Raw genomic sequence first — 22,394 nt, 5'->3', positions numbered from 1 at the left:
ATAGTGCTACTATGGTGTCAGAAACGGTATGTATCACGGTAGCAAAGAGTCGGATGTATGACCCGTTCATGGTAACAGGAGAGAATTCACGTCAAATGATTTACTAGCAGTACGGGCGGGAGACCGTGCTAACAAGCGGATGTAGCACTTTAGCGGTTTCCTGTTTCCCCGCCGCCTACAAAGCCCATAGAGTATATAAAAGGATAGAGACTGAACTGGCGCGAAGCTCCGCCCCCCCAGCTATTCATGTCAGTGGAAGTTGCTCAGTGGCGTTTTGAAGCACCCGGAAGACTGCCGGAAGTACCGTCTCAGAACGTCTACTTCCGCATTTGACCACCAAATTTTGCAGAGTACTGTGAGTACGGAGCACTGCACAGTGAAATGATAAGGAACAGACTGGTCGTTGGACTCACAGACCAGATACTCTCTGGTCCAGAGACTAGTCCACAGACCAGATACTCTCTGGTCCAGAGACTGGTCCACAGACCAGATACTCTCTGGTCCAGAGACTGGTCCACAGACCAGATACTCTCTGGTCCAGAGACTGGTCCACAGACCAGATACTCTCTGGTCCAGAGACTGGTCCACAGACCAGATACTCTCTGGTCCAGAGACTGGTCCACAGACCAGATACTCTCTGGTCCAGAGACTGGTCCACAGACCAGATACTCTCTGGTCCAGAGACTAGTCCACAGACCAGTGACTCTCTGGTCTGTTGTTCATTGCAGATGGACCCAGAGTTGACTTTGGAGAAGGCAGTCACACATATCCGCCAGAGTGAGCTTGTAAAGAAGCAACAAGAACAACTCAATAATACATTTAAGTCAGATAGCCACCATTACAATGTTGATGCTGTTAATGATTGCTGTGATAGGAGAAGGATATCAAACGGAACACAACCACCCTAAAGACTAATCATTGTGTATATCCCTGCACTATACCTGCATCCAGTGATCTTGGTACAATATAGACATTGATCTATTGAAGATTCTGACGTTCAAATGTACATCTTTTTTGTTTTGATTGTATTGCTGTATTGTTGTATTGTGCTTTCTGCTTTGGCAATGTAAACGTATGTTTTCTCATGCCAATAAAGCCCTTTGAATTGAATTAATGCACAGGCTTTACCATTTAGACCCTCAAGGCAGATGCAGCAGGACCACAGAGAGGATACAATGAGAGAGATGACACCCCAACTCCCAAGCAAGCAACAGTGCCCAGCCAGAGAGGCCACTTGCAATCAATGCAGAAAGAAGTGGCATTTTGCGAGGGTGTGCAGGTCAGGGACCATAGGGGAATCTTGGCTTGGCTGAGGAAGAGGAGGAAGTTGCATTTTTATTTGAGATGACACCTTAATGCTTTGTTTGCCACAGTGAAAGTAAATGACCTTGACTGCCAGTTCAAAAATAGACACATGAGCAGATGTTACTGTCTTACCAGAAAGCCCACAGACTGGTGTGCTCCCATGGTCTCAGTATACCAAAACAGGACAAAGAGGTCTATGTGCGGCTGTGGCTCAGGAGGTAGAGCAGGTCATCCAATGATCCCTGGGTCGGCGGTTCGAATCCCGGCTCCTCCTGTCCACATGTCGAAGTGTCCTTGGGCAAGACACTGAACCCTACATTGCCTCCAATGAGTTGGTCGGTGTAAGCTTGCCACCATTGGTGTGTGAATGTGGGAAGTGAGGACGATGAATAGCGCTTTGAGCACTTGGAAAAGCGCTATAAAAAAGCAATTCATTATTATTATTATTATTATTATTATGTGTGGACCTGACTAAAGATGAACACAAAAGATAGGGACACATACTCCCTGCAATGGAGCACACCCTGGACCCATGGTGCAGTCCACCCATTATTCAGACCTCTCAATATTCAGACCTCCCATAATTCCCAAAAATACCTATAGTTCCTACATCCCAGAGGTCAGACATGCTGTTTTTACGACTATATTAAACCCATAAACCGGAAATGCCATTGTTCCGACCATTTGAAACCCATAATTCCGACCTACCAATATTCCGACCATGAAGCGCCTTGCGCACGGCAGCCAAGAGTCTCACGCACTGGGCGGCCGTGCACAAAGGTGCCGGGCATGAATGGAAACCGGAACGCAAGGACTTTTTGCTATCCCTTTTCGGCAAATACAAAACTGTACTCTGCTGCTGTTTTTACATTTCTGTCCAATAATAAACTATTCATTCAATCAATAAATCAATCAATCAATCAATCAATCAAAAGCACTTTGTGCACAATGCACTCTGTAGTGGCACTCCGTCTAAATGTTCTTAAAATGTACCCCTTGGTGGAGTAGACGGGAGGTTAGACATAGCATTGGTTAGACATAGCATTGGTCCGACTGGATTAAGGTTGGTGATGACAAGACAAAAATAACTTTTCTTAAAAAGGTTTTACTGAGAAAAAAGTAAAATCACAAAAAGTTACAGACTGGTCAGACTCAGGTCAGGTCAGCTAGACCTTTTTAGACACACATCACTCATGAAAAGCAATTAAATCACCAGCATAGCTTTTTAACCTTTTTTAGCCAAACTAAATCTTAATCTTTATCATGAATTTACTTAAACATAAAACATTGACAATTGGCTCCTACACACTCGATTTTTCATGGGGATATATGGGCTAATTATAGCCACCGAGTGGCGCGCTACGAGCTTGTAGGTCTGCTATTTTTGAAAAATCGAAGAACGACATAGAAATAGAAACAGAAAGACATAGAAACATAGCTTTTTCAGAAAACTGTCAGGATGTAGAAGACATTTTTAGAATCTGATCTCAGGTCAAAATGCGTTAAAATGTCTTCTTGTTGCCTGGGTCAACTAATGTCCCATGGCCCATGGGGTTCCTTTTTAACCCTTTCTTACACCTATCCCCAATCCCAACAATGGAGATAATCGAAAATACCACAATTTTCTATATAATTCGGACCAAGGAAACAGAACAGAAACAGCAAAAAATTACATCTATATTTTTTCTTTCCAAATTCCACTACATACTCAAAATTAATGTTTTAGCCACATGTTTTTAGGGCCCTAATGGTCTAGTTAAGATGTTCACTAATTCATTGTACGATACTACGTAAAAAAAATCAAGCCCAGACATTAGTTGACGGAAATATATGAAACTTTTTTTCTTTTCTTTTCTTTTCTTTTCTTTTCTTTTCTTTTCTTTTCTTTCAAATTCTATTGTAGTAATTAAAAGACATTTTAACGTTTGAGTATTATTAAGTGCAGGGGCTGTGCAGCATATAATTTATAGCATGCAGGGTGGGGCCACCCCCACAGAACTGGCATGCCTGCAGGCGAAATAAGGAAACCCTGTTTGCTTTGACCTACTGATCAGTTGACAGTGGGTATAAATTCAATTTCATCACACACGCTGCAGAAGGGCCTGCTTGTGCCTGCTATGCCTAGACCTGTTGCTGAATCATCGCCTGACGCCAATAAAAACATATTTGGGGAGATAAACACTTCCACAGAACCGTGCAGTAAACTGCACTGTTCCGTGGAAGGAAATACAATATCTTCAGTTTCCTACGTCCTACTAAACAGGTACTTTACTCACCTGTCACTGTCTTCAGGTCAAAGGGAGAGAAGGTGATTGACACCCCCCCCCCCCCCCCCCCCTTTATGTTTTATTAATGTATTTCTATTCCAACCTGTACATGTAGATTTAATGTGTTTGAGAAACTTATTGTTTTTGTCTCCACCAGGCCGAAGGCATGGGGAGAGAGTATGTTTTGCACTCCGTCCGTGTGTGTGTGTGTGTGTCCGTCCGTCCGTCCGTCCTTCCTTCCTTCCTTCCTTCCTTCCGTCCGTCCGTTACCAGCTAATCTCCGGCACCGTTAACCCGATATTCCATCCTAATTGGCTATAATTGGCTTTCACAGTTTGCAAGATTGCCCCGTTTTGAACAAAAGCCTCAAATCACAAACACAGTGTACAATTTCCGTGAAATTATACACGCACATTTCCACTAGGCCGAGGACGACATGCCACTATTTTTTTCCGCAAATCAGCCTCACGGTGGCGCTATAACAGGCCAATTCCTGTTTTTAGCTATAACTGCATCGATCTGTATACAACTTATGTATGCGCACTCCCTAGAGGCCATGGAAAAACATTGTCCCTGCATCCCTCCACATCTGCCGGTTATAGCGCCACCATGAGGCCGATTTCTGCAAAACATATTGCTTATGTTAGTCGCACAGATTTCATCCAAATGTCACGCAAATCGGTACACATCTCTGTAGTCATGTGATCAAGACGAGTCTGTTGGATTTCTCAGATTCTACACTGATTGGCTAACATTGCCAGTTTTCAGGAGTGGCCCGTTTTGTACAAAATGCTGCACATGTCCTGCTCATCCAGAATTCTATCCTCATGCTATGAGTGATCTGGCTCTGCATTTCCTCAACAAAATGAAGACAATTGTTGCAAAAAACAAAAAAACATGTTTATATTACTCCTAAACATTTGCCTAACATCTCACACAGTCCTATCCTCCTGGTGGAGACCTGTGCCCAGAAGGGCACTTTTTCTAGTTGTCACTGTTGTCATTGTGAATGAATGCATGGGACCCGAATGGAAACAAGACCGCAAGGTCTTTCTTCGGTGCTGTCCTTTTGGACCAATGCTGTGCTTGACTGTACCCTGTACTGTTTGCATCTTATTGTCTAATAAAATGATCAATCAATCAATCAATGGTAGGGAACCACATGCAATACCGTCACGGACCACCAGTTGTCTACGGAACACCTGTTGAAAACCCAGATTGATTATGTGAGGTATAATAAACAGGTAAAAATAAGAAAAGGCCGCACACACGTAGCCACGATGCTGTATATTTATTGAGAAGAAACCAACGTTTCAACCTTTCGGCCTTCTTCAGGGAATAAACAAGCCAGAGGACAAACACACACTTATATAGGAGCAAAAACAGGTGGACTCCATAGGGGGTGTGGTCGTCATCAGGAAAAACCAATCAGGATGATTGGGAAGCCATTTTGAGGCGAATAACAATGCATAAAAGACAGATATAACCAGAATAAATAAACATTCAATGCACAAGATGCGTTTACTGTTTGGCTGTGTGCAATAATAAATAAATTTTCAGTAATTGGTTAAATATTTGCAATAGCATTTTTATATTAATTTAAGAGATTTAAATATATTTGATAAATATTATAAATCATCTAGAAAAAGCTGGGGAGACAGAATATATTAGTTATACAAAGAAAACACTCAGAACACTATGAAAGGTAAATAAATTAAAGGGAACAGGGCAGTTCTTTGGTCAAACTCCTGAAAGAGAGAAGGCCGAATAGGTAGGGCACCTGAGGGTCTGTTATATTATAGACCATACTTATTACAATTCAAGTGGCAAAAAGATACATTTCAATATCATAAATATCATAAATATCATAAATAGAACCAATATTTTGTATAGAGTCGACAATAATTATATTTGCAGTGAACACTGGAGGACACAGGTAGAGGGGAATGGGTTTGAAAAGGGTTGCAAACATTAAGCTCTACCAACTGTCACAGGAAAACTCAATGTTAAGGCCATTAGGGGCAAGGGTGTTGAGGGTTGATATCCAGTAGGATTCTCTCTTCAGCAGTGCTTTGTCATGATCACCCCCTCTTCTGTTGGCAGGGACCTTTCCGATGCCTATATAACGGAGAGCAGAGATATGATGGCTAGCCTCTAAAAAGTGTGTAGCAATAGGAGAAGTAAGATTTTTACATCTAATGGCACTGCGGTGCTCACTAATACGGGTCTTAAGGGCACGTGTGGTTTTACCCACATAGTATTTGCCACAAGGACAATAGATTATGTATATCACCCCTTGAGTAGTACATGTGATAATACTTTTGATGGGAATGCTTTTACCTGACTGTGGGTGCTTGAAACTTGTGCATTTTACAGTGCTGTTGCACTGGGCACAGGCACCACATTTGTAGTTTCCCTGTGGGATGGGGGTCAAAGTGCGCTGAGACACTACTTTAGGAGGGGGGAGATCTGAGTGGACAAGTGAGTCCCTCAGATTTCTGCCTCGTTTGAACACAACTCGAGGGGGGTCAGTGAAAACATTACACAACTGTGGATCCGTTTGTAGAATGTGCCAATGCCTATAAAGGATAGGCTTAATTGATTCGGCAGTTCTGGAGTACTTAGTAATGAAAAGGGGGATCGAATTATTATTTGTATTTTTAGGGGCAGTTGTGAAGAGGTCAGCTCTAGATCTATTACTGATCTTGTCAATAGCCCAATTCAGTTTCCGTTCAGTATACCCACGCTCTTTGAACTTGTGGGTCATAGTTTTCACATGTTGCTTGAAATTAGTCTCATTTTTGCAAATGCGTTTCAGTCTGCAGAACTGGCTGTAAGGAAGACTGTTTTTAAGAGGAAGGGGGTGGTGGCTATCGGCTCTCAACAGACTGTTACGGTCTGTGGGTTTTGTATATAGATCTGTGTATAATATGTCATCCTGACGGATCTGTGTCTAGAAAGCTGACTCTATGGAGATCATAGTGCATGGTGAACTTCAAATGTTGGGAAGAAGAATTTAAGAACTGGCAAAAATAATTTAACAGGTCAACAGAACCCCTAAACAGGCAGAAAATATCATCGACATAACGTTTGTAAACCAATAAATTGGAAAAGAAAGGATTAACTGCATCATTAAGAATTTTCATTTTCTCTAAAAAGCCAACATATAGGCTTGCAAAATTGCACGACATATTGGAGCCCATGGCAACACCCTTGCATATTGGAGCCCATGGCAACACCCTTGCATATTGGAGCCCATGGCAACACCCTTGCATTGTACAAAGAAAGCATCCTGGAACATAAAATAATTATGGCTCAGTACCAGTTCAGCCAAAGTTGTGATACAATTGTTAGATAAACTTGAGTTTGTATTGCACAACTGTACAAAATGTTCTAGGGCTTGAATGCCCTCACCGTGGGGAACATTGGTATATAATGATTCAACATCAAAAGTGACTAAAATGCAATCGGGTGGGATTGGATCCAGGGACTCCAAAATGGTGATCATATGACCTGTATCTTTTACAAAAGACGGTAATCTTTCAGCTATAGGTCTAATAAAGAAATCAACAAAAGTGGAGATATTGGAGGTTAAAGAGCCTATGCCTGAGACAATGGGGCGTCCTGGTGGGTGAGAAGGGTTTTTGTGAACCTTTGGAATGGTGTAGAACACAGTTCTAAACAGGTCATTATCGAGAAATAAAATCCTGACAGGATGATTAAACACAGAGACGACATGTTTATCCCGCTCATCACACGGCTACTTAATATATAAATTAATACATTGACCCAAAAGTAACATCAAAATGAAGTATTTCCTTGCTTACGGTACTGAAAGTATTCCATAAGTGTTGTGCCCAGCGCAACACGGTTGATCAAATAAATTTTTGATTACTGCATCGTCTATTTCTCGCTTCAAAAAACATTCTTGAGAGCAACGTTTAGTTGTAAATGACAGTATGTGTTTGTTTACATCAGGGGTTTTCAACAGGTGGTCCGTGGACCACTGGTGGTCCGTCAAGAAGGTGTTGCATGTGGTCCCTGACCATGCATTTAGTATTGTAGCAAAGTGAAGATTTTGTATTTTCTTCCACGGAACAATGCACTACTTTTGGCAGACGTGGAAGTGCATAAATGTTATCAGTTATTGGGAAGTCTGAGGTTAAGAAATTCCACAGAAAAGGGAGTTCTCAAGAAGGGTGCAGTCTTCCAGCTTACCTGATTGAGTCATCATTATTATGAAAATGTGCCCATATGTCTGCTCTATCATTACTGTATCAGTGAACCTGAGTTTAATGGGAGGATGGATAAAGTAACCGTGGGATAGGAATAGATCAGTGGTCTTTTTGGCTCCGGACCACACTATATTTCAGTTAAATAATGACGTGGCTTGATATAATTTGTTGCACGTAGTATCGTGCAATGAATTAAATCAATCCCTTAACAGTCATGATTCTTTTTATTAGCTATCAATTCAAATATTTTCTTACATTTGATGGACTTTTGAAATACTGTATTATTTAAACATTATTTTAATACATAGATCTAACATTTTATTTATATTTTAAAACATTTTCTCATGGACCACCTGCAGGCCTATTATGCCATGGACCACTGTGTGGCAGCGGTGGCCGAACGGATAGCTGAGCGGTCTTGATACCGGAAGGTCGCCAGTTCGAATCAGCGGTCCGACACGTTAAAATTACCACCGCTGAAGTGCCCTTGAACAAGGCATTGAACCACTACGATGAAATGTGTTCTATGAGCAGGGCCTGGCTGGAAACAAGTTCTTGAGCTTAGCCCAGATACCCTGGGTAAATATAGTAATCATTTCATCATTTCAATCAGTCCGTGGACCACTAGTAGTCCGTGGACCACTAGTAGTCCGTGGACCACTAGTAGTCCGTGGACCACTAGTAGTCCATGGACCACTAGTAGTCCGTGGACCATCGGTTGAGAAACAGTGGTACAGTATGTAGGCCTATGTTATGTATATATTGCATAGCATTAGCAAGTGTTATGAAAGCGCTAAGCTTAGCCCATATACCCTCCCAACACAACAGTGGTCCCTAGCTTGATTCTTAGACAGGGTGGTGGTCCCTGGTTCACAATCAGTTGAAAACCCCTGGTTTACATGGCTGTCATGTTGAATCCAACAGCGCAGCAGGTGCTCTGGGCCTTTGATTAGGCAGCGGTCTATTATAGAGCTGATCGGTCACTATATAATTCACCGACAGGGTGATTAACCACCGACGCGACGCGAAGCGGAGGTGGTTAATCACCCTGTCTGTGAATTAACTCCCGACAATATCCCGTTTATTACACAGGTAACATGGCTACTTAAAGGACCACTTCACCACTTTTCAACCTATCTTCATATAATAGGTCCTCACTAATAATCATGATAAAATGGCACGATTTTTTTCTACTCAGTCTGTGTCTGTGTCTCATAGGAGGGCTGTGGGCAATTTAGAAACCGTCTTCCAGTGACATCATTAGGCAGATTTTTTTTTAAACAAGATTATTTTTACAAAAATGTTTAGATTTTCATTATCGTGAGAACGATGGCTTCCATTTTCGCATTGCAACTTTTCAGGACTAGAAAGCCTGCAGTTTCTATTAGCTTGTATTGCCCATCGATGATGTCACTGGAAGACGGTTTCTGAACTGCCCACAGCCCTCCTATGAGACACAGACTGAGTAGAACAAATCTGCGCCATTTTTTCATGATTATTAGTGAGGACCTATTATATGAAGATAGGTTGAAAAGTGGTGAAGTGGTCCTTTAATACATAAATTAATAAATGGACCCAAATCACAACAAAACGAGGTGTTTCCTTGCTTGCGGTAATGAAAGTATTCACGCTGCCCAGCGTCTGCCCAGCGTCTGCCCAGCTGCACCACAGTCGGAAAACAAGGAAGTGAGTTAATCAAATAGAATCCATTTTCGTCTATTTCTCGCTCAAATGTTTTCAATAACATTTTTGAGAGCAATGTTTAGCGGCAAATTACATTGTGTGTGTGACTGTGTGTTTACATGGCTGCCTGTCATGTTGGAAACAGCAGTAAATCAAGCGGGGCGCAGGCGCAGCAGGTGCTCCGACTCCGAGGCATTGATTTAATTGCCATATGTCTGTTATAGAGCGGACCAGGCTTTTATCGAGAAATAACAGACCGCTGAGTTCAGCGATTGACCAATCAGAATAAAGCATTCAACCAAGCCGTGTAAAACAATCCATTAGTTCTCTTTTGTTTGTTGTGTTTATTCGCCATCGAAGTTATCACCAATCTATCCTTTTTGAAATCCATATTGTTACTTATTCTAGTCATATAGTCATGTGATCAACACGGATCTGTCCGCTTCCCCATATTCCATCCCCATTGGCTAAAGTTTGCAGGATTGGTCTGTTTTTAACAAAATGCCTCAAATCTTAACACAGCGTGCGATTTCCGTGCAATTATGCATGCACATTCCCACTAGGCAGAGGAAGAACATTTTAAACATTTTCAAATCAGCCTAATGGTGGCGCTATAACAGGCCAATTCCTGTTTTACCTATAACTGCACCAATCTGTGTACAAGTTATGCGCACTCCCTAGAGGCCATAGGAAAAACCTTTGCTCTACATTTTGGCCAATTCTTGCAAAACACATATCTTTATATTAGCCTACTTGCACAGATTTTATCCATACATCACGCACATCGGTATACAGTATATTCACGTGTTCAACACAGATCTGTTAGATTTTTCATATATTTTTTCTTTTGTTTTTAGTAATTTATTGAAACATAATTTCTATCATTGTGGAAGACGTGCCCCTAGACTGGGGCATAACACCGTAGCCCAAGCTGGTATTGGCTAACAGGTAAACAATAGTGAAATAATGTTGCAAACATTCTGAGGGCTGGACTTGGCTACCGGCCTAGGGGGGCAGATTGGTCCCGACCACAAGTTACGCCCATGGTTGGCATCTATATAAAGACTAAAGAGCATCACTAAACAGCACAATCTCACCTCTTTGACATTCTTCAATCTTCACACTCAGCACCTGGGTAAGATTTTCAAACTTTACACATTGTGTGTTATTTTTGTGATGTATTAATATTTAACATGCTTTTAAATAGCTCCAGCCCAATTTCTGAAATTTAAGAGAGACGGAAATTGACACCTGCTAAATGGGCCTTTCTTTATTTTTATTTGTATTTTTTGTATGTATTAGCAGACACAGAAAGATGATCTCACTCGCAACGTTGCGCACATTTGGTAAGTGCAAACTAAAAATGTACTTGTAACAAAGTGGATTATCTTATTTTGCTCACGTTTGTTTCTGTTTTCATGTAATTACTTTTTTTTTTATAGCTCCCAGTAAAGCTCCCAGTAAAACGAAACATGAGCTACTGAGAGACAAGGACTATAAGGAGCTTCTAGACATCTTGAAAAACGGTCTAGACAAGACAAAGGAGAATCCTAAGAAGATTATTATAGTGGGAGCTGGAATGGCCGGCCTCACTGCAGCCAAGTTACTGGGTGATGCTGGACATACGGTAGGAGAATCTTGTGATATTATTGTATCATTGTCTTACATTGCGTTGCACAGTGGTGGAAAGTACATTTTCTTAAGTACAATTTTGAGGTATTTGTACTTATTTGTATGTATTTCTAATTTCCAATACTACTCACTACATCTAATGATCCAAATTTGTACTTTTACTCTATTACTCCATTTATTTGAATACTTTAGTTAATGGTTGCGTTGCGTGTAGATCCTGATTAGTATTACAAAACACACATTAACGGTAACCACTTCAACCCTATACACATTTTGGCCATTTGAAAATAGCCGATCCACAAGCTCACAATGCGCCACGATACAAAGCATTGTGAGCTTGTAGATCTGCTATTTTCAAAAGATTTTCATACATTTGAATACTTGAAATGGGACATACTGTATAATGAGTACTTTTACTTTAGGTAGGCTATTTTAAGTACATGTTGATGCCAATACGTTTGTACATTTAGAATTCTACTTGTAAAAGAGTATTTCTACATTGCAACATTTACTTTTATTTAAGTAAAAAAATGTGAGTAATTCTTTCACCATTGGAGTTGCATTGCGTAGGCCTACCATTGCGTTGGTAAAAGACCACTTCAGGTCCTCAATAATGCACATTATCCAAAGCGCTTCTTTACATTCACCCATTCACACACACACACTCATACTCCGATGGAGGAGGAAACCATGCAAGATCGAACTGGGAACCTTATGGTTTCCATCCGGCCACTCTACCCCTGATCCACTGTCGCCCCTTAAAGGGATAGTTCAGATTTTTTTAACTTAAGTTGTATGAAATACTTGCCATTAATATAGTGGTTGCAACTGTATTCATTGATTGCCCGAGTCCCATGGTGGGAGTTCTGCTCTGGTTTTGGTCAATATTAAGTAGTTCCGGTCATTTTGTGGGGGGCACTGGGGCCACGCAGTAAAAGTAAATTAATCCACAAAACGAACGTAATTTGTATTGTTGACCTATTTCTAAAATATTAGCGCGACTTTCATTCAACTTTGACCCCTCTATCACATGGAACTATTTTTTGGGCGTAGTGATATGGACACAAAAAACATAGTTCTGTGTGATAGAGGGGTAAAAAAAGAACGGAAGTTGCACTAATATTTTAGAAATAGGTCAACAATACAAATGACGTTAGTTTTGTGGATTAATTTACTTTTACTGCGTGGCCCCCAGTGCCCCCCACAAAATGACCGGAACTACTTGATATTTCACCAAAACCAGAGCAGAACTCCCACCACAGGACTGGGGCAATCAATTAATACAGTTGCAACCACTATATTAATGGCAAGTATTTCATACAACTTAAGTTAAAAAAATCTGAACTATCCCTTTAACAGACAACAATGATAACGTCTGTAAAGAGATATTAAAGATACATTGGAAATGGGTGAAGTTCTCCTTTAGTCGTGTTGCGCTGTGTTGTGTGCTTTGGAAGGGGTTGGTCACTGGTAAATGTAGACCCTGTAAACCTCATGTTCAGCTGTCCTCACTATCAATTGAAAGATGGGAGAGAATAATGGGAGAGAATATTATTATTATTATTATTATTATTATTATTATTATTATTATTATTATTATTATTATTATTATTATTATTATTATTATTATTATGGGAGAGAATGAAACGACAGAAGCAAAAAACAAATGAAAACAATGACAAATATGTTTTGTTTGTCTTCAAGGTAACAGTACTGGAGGCTAGTGATCGTGTTGGAGGACGTGTGCGCACTCACAGAAGTGAAGACGGCTGGTATGCAGATCTAGGACCAATGAGAATCCCCAGTTCCCAGGAGTAAGTTTCTTGGATAGCTAGAAGACTAGTCATGAAATGTGTAGTGTTCCAAAGTACCTACACAAATTCCATACAAATAATATTTGTATGGAATTTGTTTCCATATTATATTTCCATATTATGAGAAGCATAGTTGAAGCACACAACTCAATCATGACTCTCTCTCTCTCTCTCTCTCTCTCTCTCTCATATATATATATATATATATATATATATATATATATATATATATATATATATATATATAGTGCTTAACCTCATAGTCAGAATTATTTTATTGCCAGCTGTTTCACACAAGGAATAAGTCTTGGTAAAGTTGGTGTGCCGTGTGTGCGTTCATGAGAGAGTGAGAGAAAGAGAGAGCAGTCACTTACTTTGACACAGCCTTGACAGGCTGTGTCATTCTCAGTGGGTGGCAGTAACGTATAATTAAGCAATTAGCCACGAGAGGTCTCAGGTTACCGGGTATTTTACAATGGCTGGGAGGCGTAGGCATACCCCCCAGCCATTGTAAAATACCCGGTAAGCTGGGGCCTCGAGTGGCTTATTGCTTTTCTGAAACGGTTACAAACATATAGCAATATTAACCTAATACAACTATTAAATTCACAAAAGTAGCTGCGCTTTGCGCCACCAGAGCGAGCCACATCACTTCCTTGTTTTGCTCGGCAAGTAGGCTATGTGACGGGAGAATAGCGCTTGATGTCTTTACGGGGCTGCCTGGAGCCACACATTCACAGTCATATGAGTCGGCCGGTGGTTAGACACCCGCACGGCATGGGTTTGTAAGGTAATCAAGCGCTCCCCTTCCCCAGTACAGCTACAGAGATGCGGAATCAGGTGCGAATGATATAAAGTGATTGAAGGTGTGGGTTATCGGTGAAATTTACACCGGTCACGTGACGGTAACCAGCCAATCAGAATCAAGTATTGGGACTAACCGTTTTAGAATGTAAAGTAATGTTGTCCATACAAAGCCGCTTAGCTCAACCTTTAATGTTTGGCACTGGTTTTCGCCTAATTTATGAATAACAATGTTGTACACTCCCACATTTATCCAATACAGCAGTTGGCCCCTTGCATTTAGGGAGAATTAGTTTAATTAAAATAAAATAAAATAGATACAGTATATAACATTCATTGTTATAATAATCTTCTTCACCAGAATTCTCTGGGAGCTTATCAAGCAACTGGATGTGAAAACGAACACCTTTGACGAAACGGATGAAAACACATTCTACCTGGTTAATGGAGAGAAACACAAAACTTCCGATGTCAATAAAGACCCAAACATCCTGAAATACAATCTTGGGCCTGATGAGGGTGCAATGTCAGCTGAACAACTCCTTCAAAGGGCTCTGAAGAAGGTATGTAGAGACCTACTGTATAAAGAATCACATTATCAGCTAGTGCCACAAAATAAAGTAATTTCCACTACTTAAAATTGTTTGGGTTGTTGCAGGTTTGGGACGTAGTGTATAGTCATGGTGTCCAAGCCATGGTGAACAAGTATGGCCATTACTCTGTAAAGGTAAATATATATTCATGTATCCACAGTTTTCCACACCAGCTAATGATTACTAAGCTATCAACTAATCTAACAAATATTTAATTCATCAAAACATCTAATTGAATTCATCGTCAAAAGTGGTGTTAACCCTTTCTGAAGCGTTAACATCCTCTGTTAACATCCTGTGTTCCGCACCTATACGCTCTACGCTCTTTGCGCAGCGAAATCCTTACAAACAAATTGTAAGGATTGTAAGAATCAGAGTGAATGTGTGTGTGTGGATGGATGAAGTGCTTTGCATAAAGGCACTAATAAATGCAGCATTTACTATTTATCTCTTGAACAGCAATATCTTGTGACTGAAGGAGGGCTGAGTCCAGGTGCCATAAAGATGATTGGGGACATCCTGGATGAGGCTTCGCTCTTCTACGCATCGCTGACGGACATGATATATGAGCAAGCAAATATCAGTGACACGACTATGTAAGAATCTAGTTCAAAGTGTGTGCAGACAACAACTTTAACTGAACTTGACAAGTCACAAGATTACATAAGAGAAGACGAAGAGTAATAATTATTGGAACTTAGAACCAACTTAACAATGATTATCAATGACAATTTCATATTGTGGTACAGTTCTTTAAGTGCATATTGACAAGATTTTGTTAGGGATGGGGGGCACGGTGGCGCCCATACCCTAGTTGGGGTTGGCGAAAAGAAAGGCCTTTCTGTGTAGAGTTTGCATGTTCTCCCTGTGTCCCCTAGGGTAGGTACAGTAAGTAAAGTAAGTAGCCTTGCCGAGCCATGAGGCCCATAGGGAAGGAGCCTATCTCCTGTTTCTGTAGCGTGAGGCAGCTTGATGTACAAGTACACCCCCTGGACATGGCGCTAGTATGTCGCAGGGACTTACCCCCAATCCAACCCTTGATGCTGAGTGTCAAGCAGGGAGGCACTGGGTCCCATTTTTTAGAGTCTTTGGTATGACCCGGCACTACTCTCACCCGGAGAGTAGTGCCAAGGATTGCAGCTTAGGCAATTAGCTCCGGGTTGAAAAAGGCCAATAATAGTTATTTAAAGCTGCAGTATGTAACTATCCTGTTCTACCATATACTCGTTCTCCTAGGGCTGAAATACTGTATTAACCACTAAGTCTGAGCTATTAGAGCCTGCCTGCATGCAAAGGAACTGAATTTTGACTGTCAGTTCAAAATTCTTGGCAAACCATGCAGAAACAGGATTTGGTTGTGTCTAACCTAGACACACAAGATCTAGATGTTTCCAGTAGAAGTATAATTGAATTGTATAAGTTATATTGTATTAACATACATATTGGACAAAATAACATTTTATTCACAAAATAAATGACATAATAGAGTGGCTCATAGACAAACAATATATATATATCTGTCAGGGTGTTCATATACAGTAGGCCTGAGTAGATGCTGAAATGACCAAAAGATTTTATCTGTTTTGTTTTCCCTTTTACTAGTTACTCTGAAGTGACGGGAGGGTTCGACAAACTTCCAAAGGCCCTCTACGACGAAGTCATAAGAGGCGGAGCTAATGTTGTCTTCGACGCCATGGTCACGTGCATTGATCATTCGAAACCGTGCACAGTCACCGTAAAATACAATAAAAAAAATGAGAAACAGGAAAGTCTGCAGGCAGACTTTGTCCTGGTGACTGCCACTGCCAAGGCCACCCTCTTCATTGACTTCCAGCCTCCTTTGCCTCTCAAGAAGACGTACGCCATGCGTCAGGTTCACTATGACAGTGGCACCAAGATTTTCCTCACCTTCAGGGAGAAGTTCTGGGAGAAGGATGGAATCCACGGTGGAAGAAGCATCACTGACCTGCCTATTCGCTTCATCTACTACCCCAGTCATAGTTTTGAGAACAAGGAGATCGGTGTCCTCCTGGCTTCTTACACCTGGTCCGATGACTCCTACCTCTTCCTGGGGAAGAGTGACGACGAGCTGAAAGAAATGGCTCTGAGTTGTTTGATGAAGATCCATGGAGATGAAATCAAAGAGTTGTGCACAAGCGTGGTGGTGCAGAAGTGGAGTCAAGACAAACACAGCCTGGGTGCTTACGCTATCTTCACCCCCTTCCAGCACGACGAGTTTGCTGATGAGCTGTTCCGCACTGTGGGCAGGGTGCACTTTGCTGGAGAACACACAGCGCTGCCTCACGGCTGGATAGAAACAGCCATGAAATCAGCCATAAGAGCCGCCAGGAACATCCATATTCATATTCATCCTGAATAATGGGCTTAATGGTATATCGCAGGGGTCTTCAACAGTGGCCCCTGGGGTCCTCAGAGTTACTACAGGGGGTTTGATAGGATTGTTTATTAATGTTGTACTACTTTAACCCTAGCATCCCAATTATGATAAGAAAAAGTAGCAGATTTCAGCTATTTTCGGGAAAGTACAGAGCCAAATGTACTATTATTTAAAATGTTGATGGCTAGGTTAAATGTCAAAATAGAAATTAACATGAATCCAACTTTTACAGCCCGCCATATTATTATTTTTGTATTTGGTTATAATTTGGGATACTGGTTTTATAAGGAGTTGGAATGTATTATGATTTATGGCTTGTATCTTATTGTTTCCTTTTGTGTTCCTAATAAGGTAAAGGTAAATGATGCTGAATGCTGAGAGAATGACAGAGAGTTGGGTGTGTTGCTGATTGCTGTGTGAGAGTAAAGTCACTGATTGAACCCAGTCCGTGGTCCAGATTGACAGGTCCAGCCTCTGGACGTGCCCTTAACTCCTCATTCGATGTCGACGTCCATGCCCTAGCCGTGATTGGCCGTGCTCAGACTCCTCATCTACAAAACCTCATTCTGCCCTCAGAGCATCAGGGACAAACTGTTAAACTGCAGAGAATCACACCGTCTTGTCCTCCAGCCTTTGTAGCCCTCTTTTGTTTGCTACTTTGCTTAGTTTGGTAGTTTGTTATCTTCAGTTACTCAGCGCTTTACCCTTTTGATCTACAGTTTGAATTGTTCCTTATTACTTCTGTTACAGTTATTCAGAATCCTCATTATTTTGCCTATTAATTCTATATTGTTAACACTTTCTTTTTCACCATGTAGGAGTGTTTGGTATATTTTTGTTTGGTCCTTATTCTTGTATTTTTCTAGTTAGTTATAGTTAGGTTGGTATTTGTAATACTGTTTTCTTTTGGTTAGGGGTTTAGGTTATAGGGATAAACATTTTCTTTCTGAAAATTTTGAGACTGTAAACCAACACCCTAAAATCAATGGTTCTGCAAAGAAGAAGACAAAAATGAGAATTGAATCTCTGCTTAAAAAAATGAAAATAAAACAACCATCTTTTTGGAAAGCTGTTGTCCTTATTATGTTATCCACAATACCTAGAAGGAGGTTGTAACACCAACAAACAAGTCTATGAAGCCATGATAGCCATCTCAGCTAAGTGGTCCTTGGCCTGAAAAATGCTGAACACCCCTTGTGTATCATACATGTGCAACTACTTGTCTTGTCCCAATGTAATATTTTTGACTGCTTGGTAAACATGTTACAGAAAACTTGATGTGTTCATAAAACTTGATTTACTGAATAATCCGCTAACAGTAATTGAAAGATTCATATCTTGTGAATCCTCGCTAGTCGCACAACTCAAGCCTGATCTGCAGTTTCTCTAACACTAACCAGTGATCAAATAAACTGTAGCCTACACATACTGTCCTCAGTATTTAAAATGAAAACTAATTGCTTTTCAAGAATAATTTTTTTTTTTTAGAAGAAACAGTTCTATTGTTTCTAAATGGTTCTATTTGTTGATTCATACAACACCCCAAACGTAATAAATGGATCCAGTTTTGGGGTACCACATACTTTATATGTACAGTACTAGAATTTCGCGGGCCTTCGGCCCGCTCATCCCAGAGTTGCGTTGCCCCGCGTTGCGATACAGAAGTCCACAGATACAGAAGTCCACAGTGACACGCGTTTTATGCAGCTGTTTTGTGTTGCAGCGCGTGCGCGCGCGCGCGTGTAGTGTTGTTGTTGTTATCCATATATGCGCCTGGGTTGGTCCCGTTTGTTCCACGCCAGGTGTCGATGCAGTCGTTTGCGCAATTTGCGTGTTTGCATTATGTTAAGTGTGTAGGCATACCATATTCTGAATGAGCAAAAAGAGGACACATGCGCGCGTGCATGTGGATGTGGACATGCGCGTGCACGTCGTGCATGTGCATGTGTCGTGCGTGGGCGGTTCTGTTAAATTCAGATGTCAAAATAATCTGTAGCCTAACATTAAATTGATCAAATATGCTCTATATTAGTTATGTATTTTTTGAAAGCAGTGGCTCTCAAAGGTGTGATCCAGGGACCCTCATGGTTCCTTGAGGGGGTTCCAAATGGACCCATTATAGGTCTGTAACTCTGAGAGTGTACAAATGGATCCAAGTGGACCCTACAGGTGTGTAACTGTGAGAGTGTACAAATGGAACCAAATGGACTGTTTTATAACTTTTAACTCTGATACTGTACAAATGGAATCAAATGGGACTCTTATGGGTCCATTTGGTTTTACTGTCAGAGTTATGGGGGTCCTTGAAATTAAAAAGGTTGAGAACCTGTATGCAATGGCGTATGTCTTGTAAAAAGAGAGAGCAGCCTATTCTCCATCATATGTTATGCTTTGCTAGGTTGTACAAAATAATATTGGGTCAGTGTAATTTGCAGGAGTCACCGCGCGCACAGCTGCCTTGTCTGTGTTGACATGACATGGGCTTGCAGGACAGAACTTTTATTTGTGACAGACACATAGTTGCTTTGCAGACAATACAATCTGCTTGTCATTGGTCAGTCACAAAGCTAAGAAAACAATGTGAGAGAAAAGGTAAGGACTGGAAAGCGCTGTGTTTGTCTCTGTGTTCCTACGTGAAGACGTGTGTGCTCTGTCTCTCTCTCGCTCTGTTCTCTCTCCTCCCTCTCTGGGGTGTGTGTGTGTGTGTGTGTGTGGGGGGGGGGGGGGGGGGGAGTAGTTGCGCTGCCTTCGACAGTGCTATACTTGTCCAGCAGCGGTGCAGAACCGAGAGAGTGACACATTGTTGTGGATGTAAACGGCGCAACGTGTAGCTCTAAAGTAGTTTGGATTGTGTAGTCGCAGCGGTGCTACAAAGTGAATGTTACAATTCGCACGGTGATATTGTAAGTCGCAAATGCGAGTACGTAGTGGCACTGGCGAGCCCTGTGTAGTGTAGTGCCATTGTCGCGGCATCGCGAGGCGATCCAAATTCCCCCCCCCCCGCGCACGCACGCACGCACGCACACACACACTGTACGTAGCTGTTTGTTGTTGCAGCGCGCGCGTGTGCGTGTAGTGTTGTTGTTGGTATCCATATATGCGCCTGGGTTTGTCCCGCTTGTACCAGGCCAGGTGTCGACGCGGTCGTGTTAGCATTATGGTAAGTGTCCAAGTTAGAATCAGAGTGTGCGCTGTGTAGTTCTTCTTCTTCTAGTAAACAGAAGCCGTGTGTGTGTCACACCAAAAGTGGTGACCTATAGAATCCTGTACATAGAAGCATCACGCAATCGTCTCCCTCCCTGTGTGGGTCACGTGGTGGGCTGTGAGCCAATGGGAGAGGGAATGTAGTGTTGCCAGGTCCGCGTATTGTAAGCGAGTGGTAGTGTGTGTAAGTAGCGTGTTGAATGGCATTTTTTCTGTGCTTGTTTTCATAGACGTGGCAACAAATTAGGCGGGGGTGTCGGTGCTTGTGGCGTGTTTGTGTTTATTATTGATATTGATATTGTTTGCGAGTGTGGACGGGAGCCGGCTTTAGTGGCAGTGCGATGACAATTTTTACGCGGCTGGTGTCGAGTGTGGCCGTGCGGCGCGACATGAGGAGATAGCCGTGGATCGACGCGGAGGGTAAGGCTGTGTCGTGTTAGTGTGTTGTTGCAGTGTGTGTTGCAGCGTGTTGCAGCGTGTCAGTGACGTAGTAGCTGGTGCCTTTTGTTCCTGTGCGTGCTTTTGGGCACATGTTTTCAATTGTAATATAGGATATAAAGGGAAATATTGTCTGGGCTAAGTAGAAATGCGTACACTCACATCCAGGACATACCTGTATAGTTAAGAACAGGCATTCAGCTTTCTTGGATACCCTGCATGGAGTCCTGCTTGGGGCGCCGGTGGGGGATTCCATAGGGGGGACATCAATGCACACGTGGGCAATGACAGAGATACTTATGGGCTGGCGTGATTGGGAGGAACGGTCTCCTGGAGTGGTGGCTTGTTATTGGACTTCTCTGCTAGTCATGGACTGAGCATAACAAACACCATGGTCAAACATAAGGATGCTCACAAGTATACTTCTTGGTACCTGAACCAGAGTACCCTAGGCCAATGATCAATGATCGATTTTGCAATCGTATCAGTTGACGTGCGGCTGTATGTTCTGTACAGCTGCTGAACTGTCAACTGATCACCATCTGGTGGTGAGTTGGTTCAGATGGCGGGGGAAAACCCAAGCGCGTAGTGCGGGTGAACTGGGAACATTTGGAGGAGACCTCTGTCTGGAAGGAATTCAACTCCCATCTCCAGTGGGACTTCTCTGGCATCCCTGTGGAGGTTGGAGACATTGAACAGGAATGGGCAATGTTCAAATAGCCTATATAACTGAAGATGTGAGCTGTGGTCAGATGGTCTTAGGTGCCTCAATGGGCAGTAACCCTCGAACACCCTGGTTAGGTGGACAACTGTGGTCATGGAAGCCAATCATAAAATGTATATTGATATTTATGATATCAGTCATCTACATATTTGACAAATACATTTGAGTATATACACTCTACACAGAAGACGGATGCAAAAGTTATTTCTGGGTTTTTCAGCTACAAACTGTAAAATTAAATGTCCAAAATGTTCCAGCACAGCTGCTCATAAAACACAATAAAACTGGTAAAAGGTGCGAGTTTGTTTAAAGTGCCAGAGTGTGATGCAGAGGGTGTCTGTTAAATTTACATTGCACCCATAACATTGCAACATGTAACACCCTGGTATAAATAAATACAAATGAAATATCCACTACCTGATCATTTCAGATAACTTGTAATGTGAAGTACTTTCCAGCAGGTAGCAGTATGACTTTATAATGCATCTCATTGTTGACATGTATGCCACTGTTCCCATTTACCCTGCAGAGGGAGTAGGCCTACTCATCCTTAATATACTGTATTAGAAAATGTACATCAAACAGGCAATTGACTTGAAAAGTTATTCTTCTACAGGATAAAATGGGAAGGTAAAATACTGAACTTGAAATTAAAGAAAGAAAGAAAGAAAGAAAGACTTTGGCCCACCATGAGCCACCAGAACAGCTTCAAAATCTCTGGAATCCTACTGTAGGCATGGAACACCATTCTAACAAGAGATAGTGTTGTTTGGGAGCACTGTCTAACACCTAAAACTGTGTTCAATTGGGCTGAGATCTGGTGACTGTGAATGCCATAGCCTAGTGTACATATGATTCACTTTATTGTCGCCACCAGGCCGAAGGCATGGGATGAGTGTATGTTTTGCACTCCGTCCGTCCGTCCGTCCGTCTGTGGACAGCTAATCTCTGGCACCGTTGGCTTGCTCACAGCCAAACTCTGCACACACACTCCCTGGATGCCAGAGCTGAACCTCTGCCCCACATTTTCCACATGGGCCTATTATAGCGCCACCAGGAGGCCGCCTATTGCAAAACAATTTTTTTGACAGTACACCTACAGCAGAGCTGCCAAGTTTCAAGACAAGGCAAGAGTGAGACTTCAGTGTCCTGATGCGTTTTATATGATTAACATATTTGTGGATATATATATAGGCTATATAATATAATATTTTTCCTTAAACTGTAAAAGAAAATTATAGCTATAGCATATGATGCTGAATGATAACCCACCTTTTGAATATATAGCATTTAACAA

At 41.7% G+C, this 22,394-nt stretch overlaps 1 protein-coding gene across 1 annotated transcript; it reads left to right on the top strand.

Annotated features, from left to right (window-relative positions):
• Window positions 1–381: 381 nt before the first annotated feature.
• LOC306915410 (L-amino-acid oxidase-like) lies at window positions 382–16,713 on the top strand (the record flags this gene model as incomplete). Its single annotated transcript, XM_079492735.1, has 10 exons — window positions 382–699; window positions 1,136–1,279; window positions 6,391–6,468; window positions 10,619–10,625; window positions 10,933–11,117; window positions 12,827–12,936; window positions 14,102–14,303; window positions 14,399–14,467; window positions 14,793–14,929; window positions 15,936–16,713. 10 exons carry the CDS (start codon window positions 382–384, stop codon window positions 16,711–16,713), a joined length of 2,028 nt encoding a protein of 675 aa, XP_079348861.1.
• Window positions 16,714–22,394: the final 5,681 nt, after the last annotated feature.

Source organism: Electrona antarctica (assembly GCF_951216825.1).
Source record: "Electrona antarctica genome assembly, chromosome: 2".
Classification (NCBI taxonomy): Eukaryota; Metazoa; Chordata; class Actinopteri; order Myctophiformes; family Myctophidae; genus Electrona; species Electrona antarctica.
Note: the sequence above shows the minus strand (reverse complement) of the source record. Positions and strands in the feature narration are given on the sequence as shown.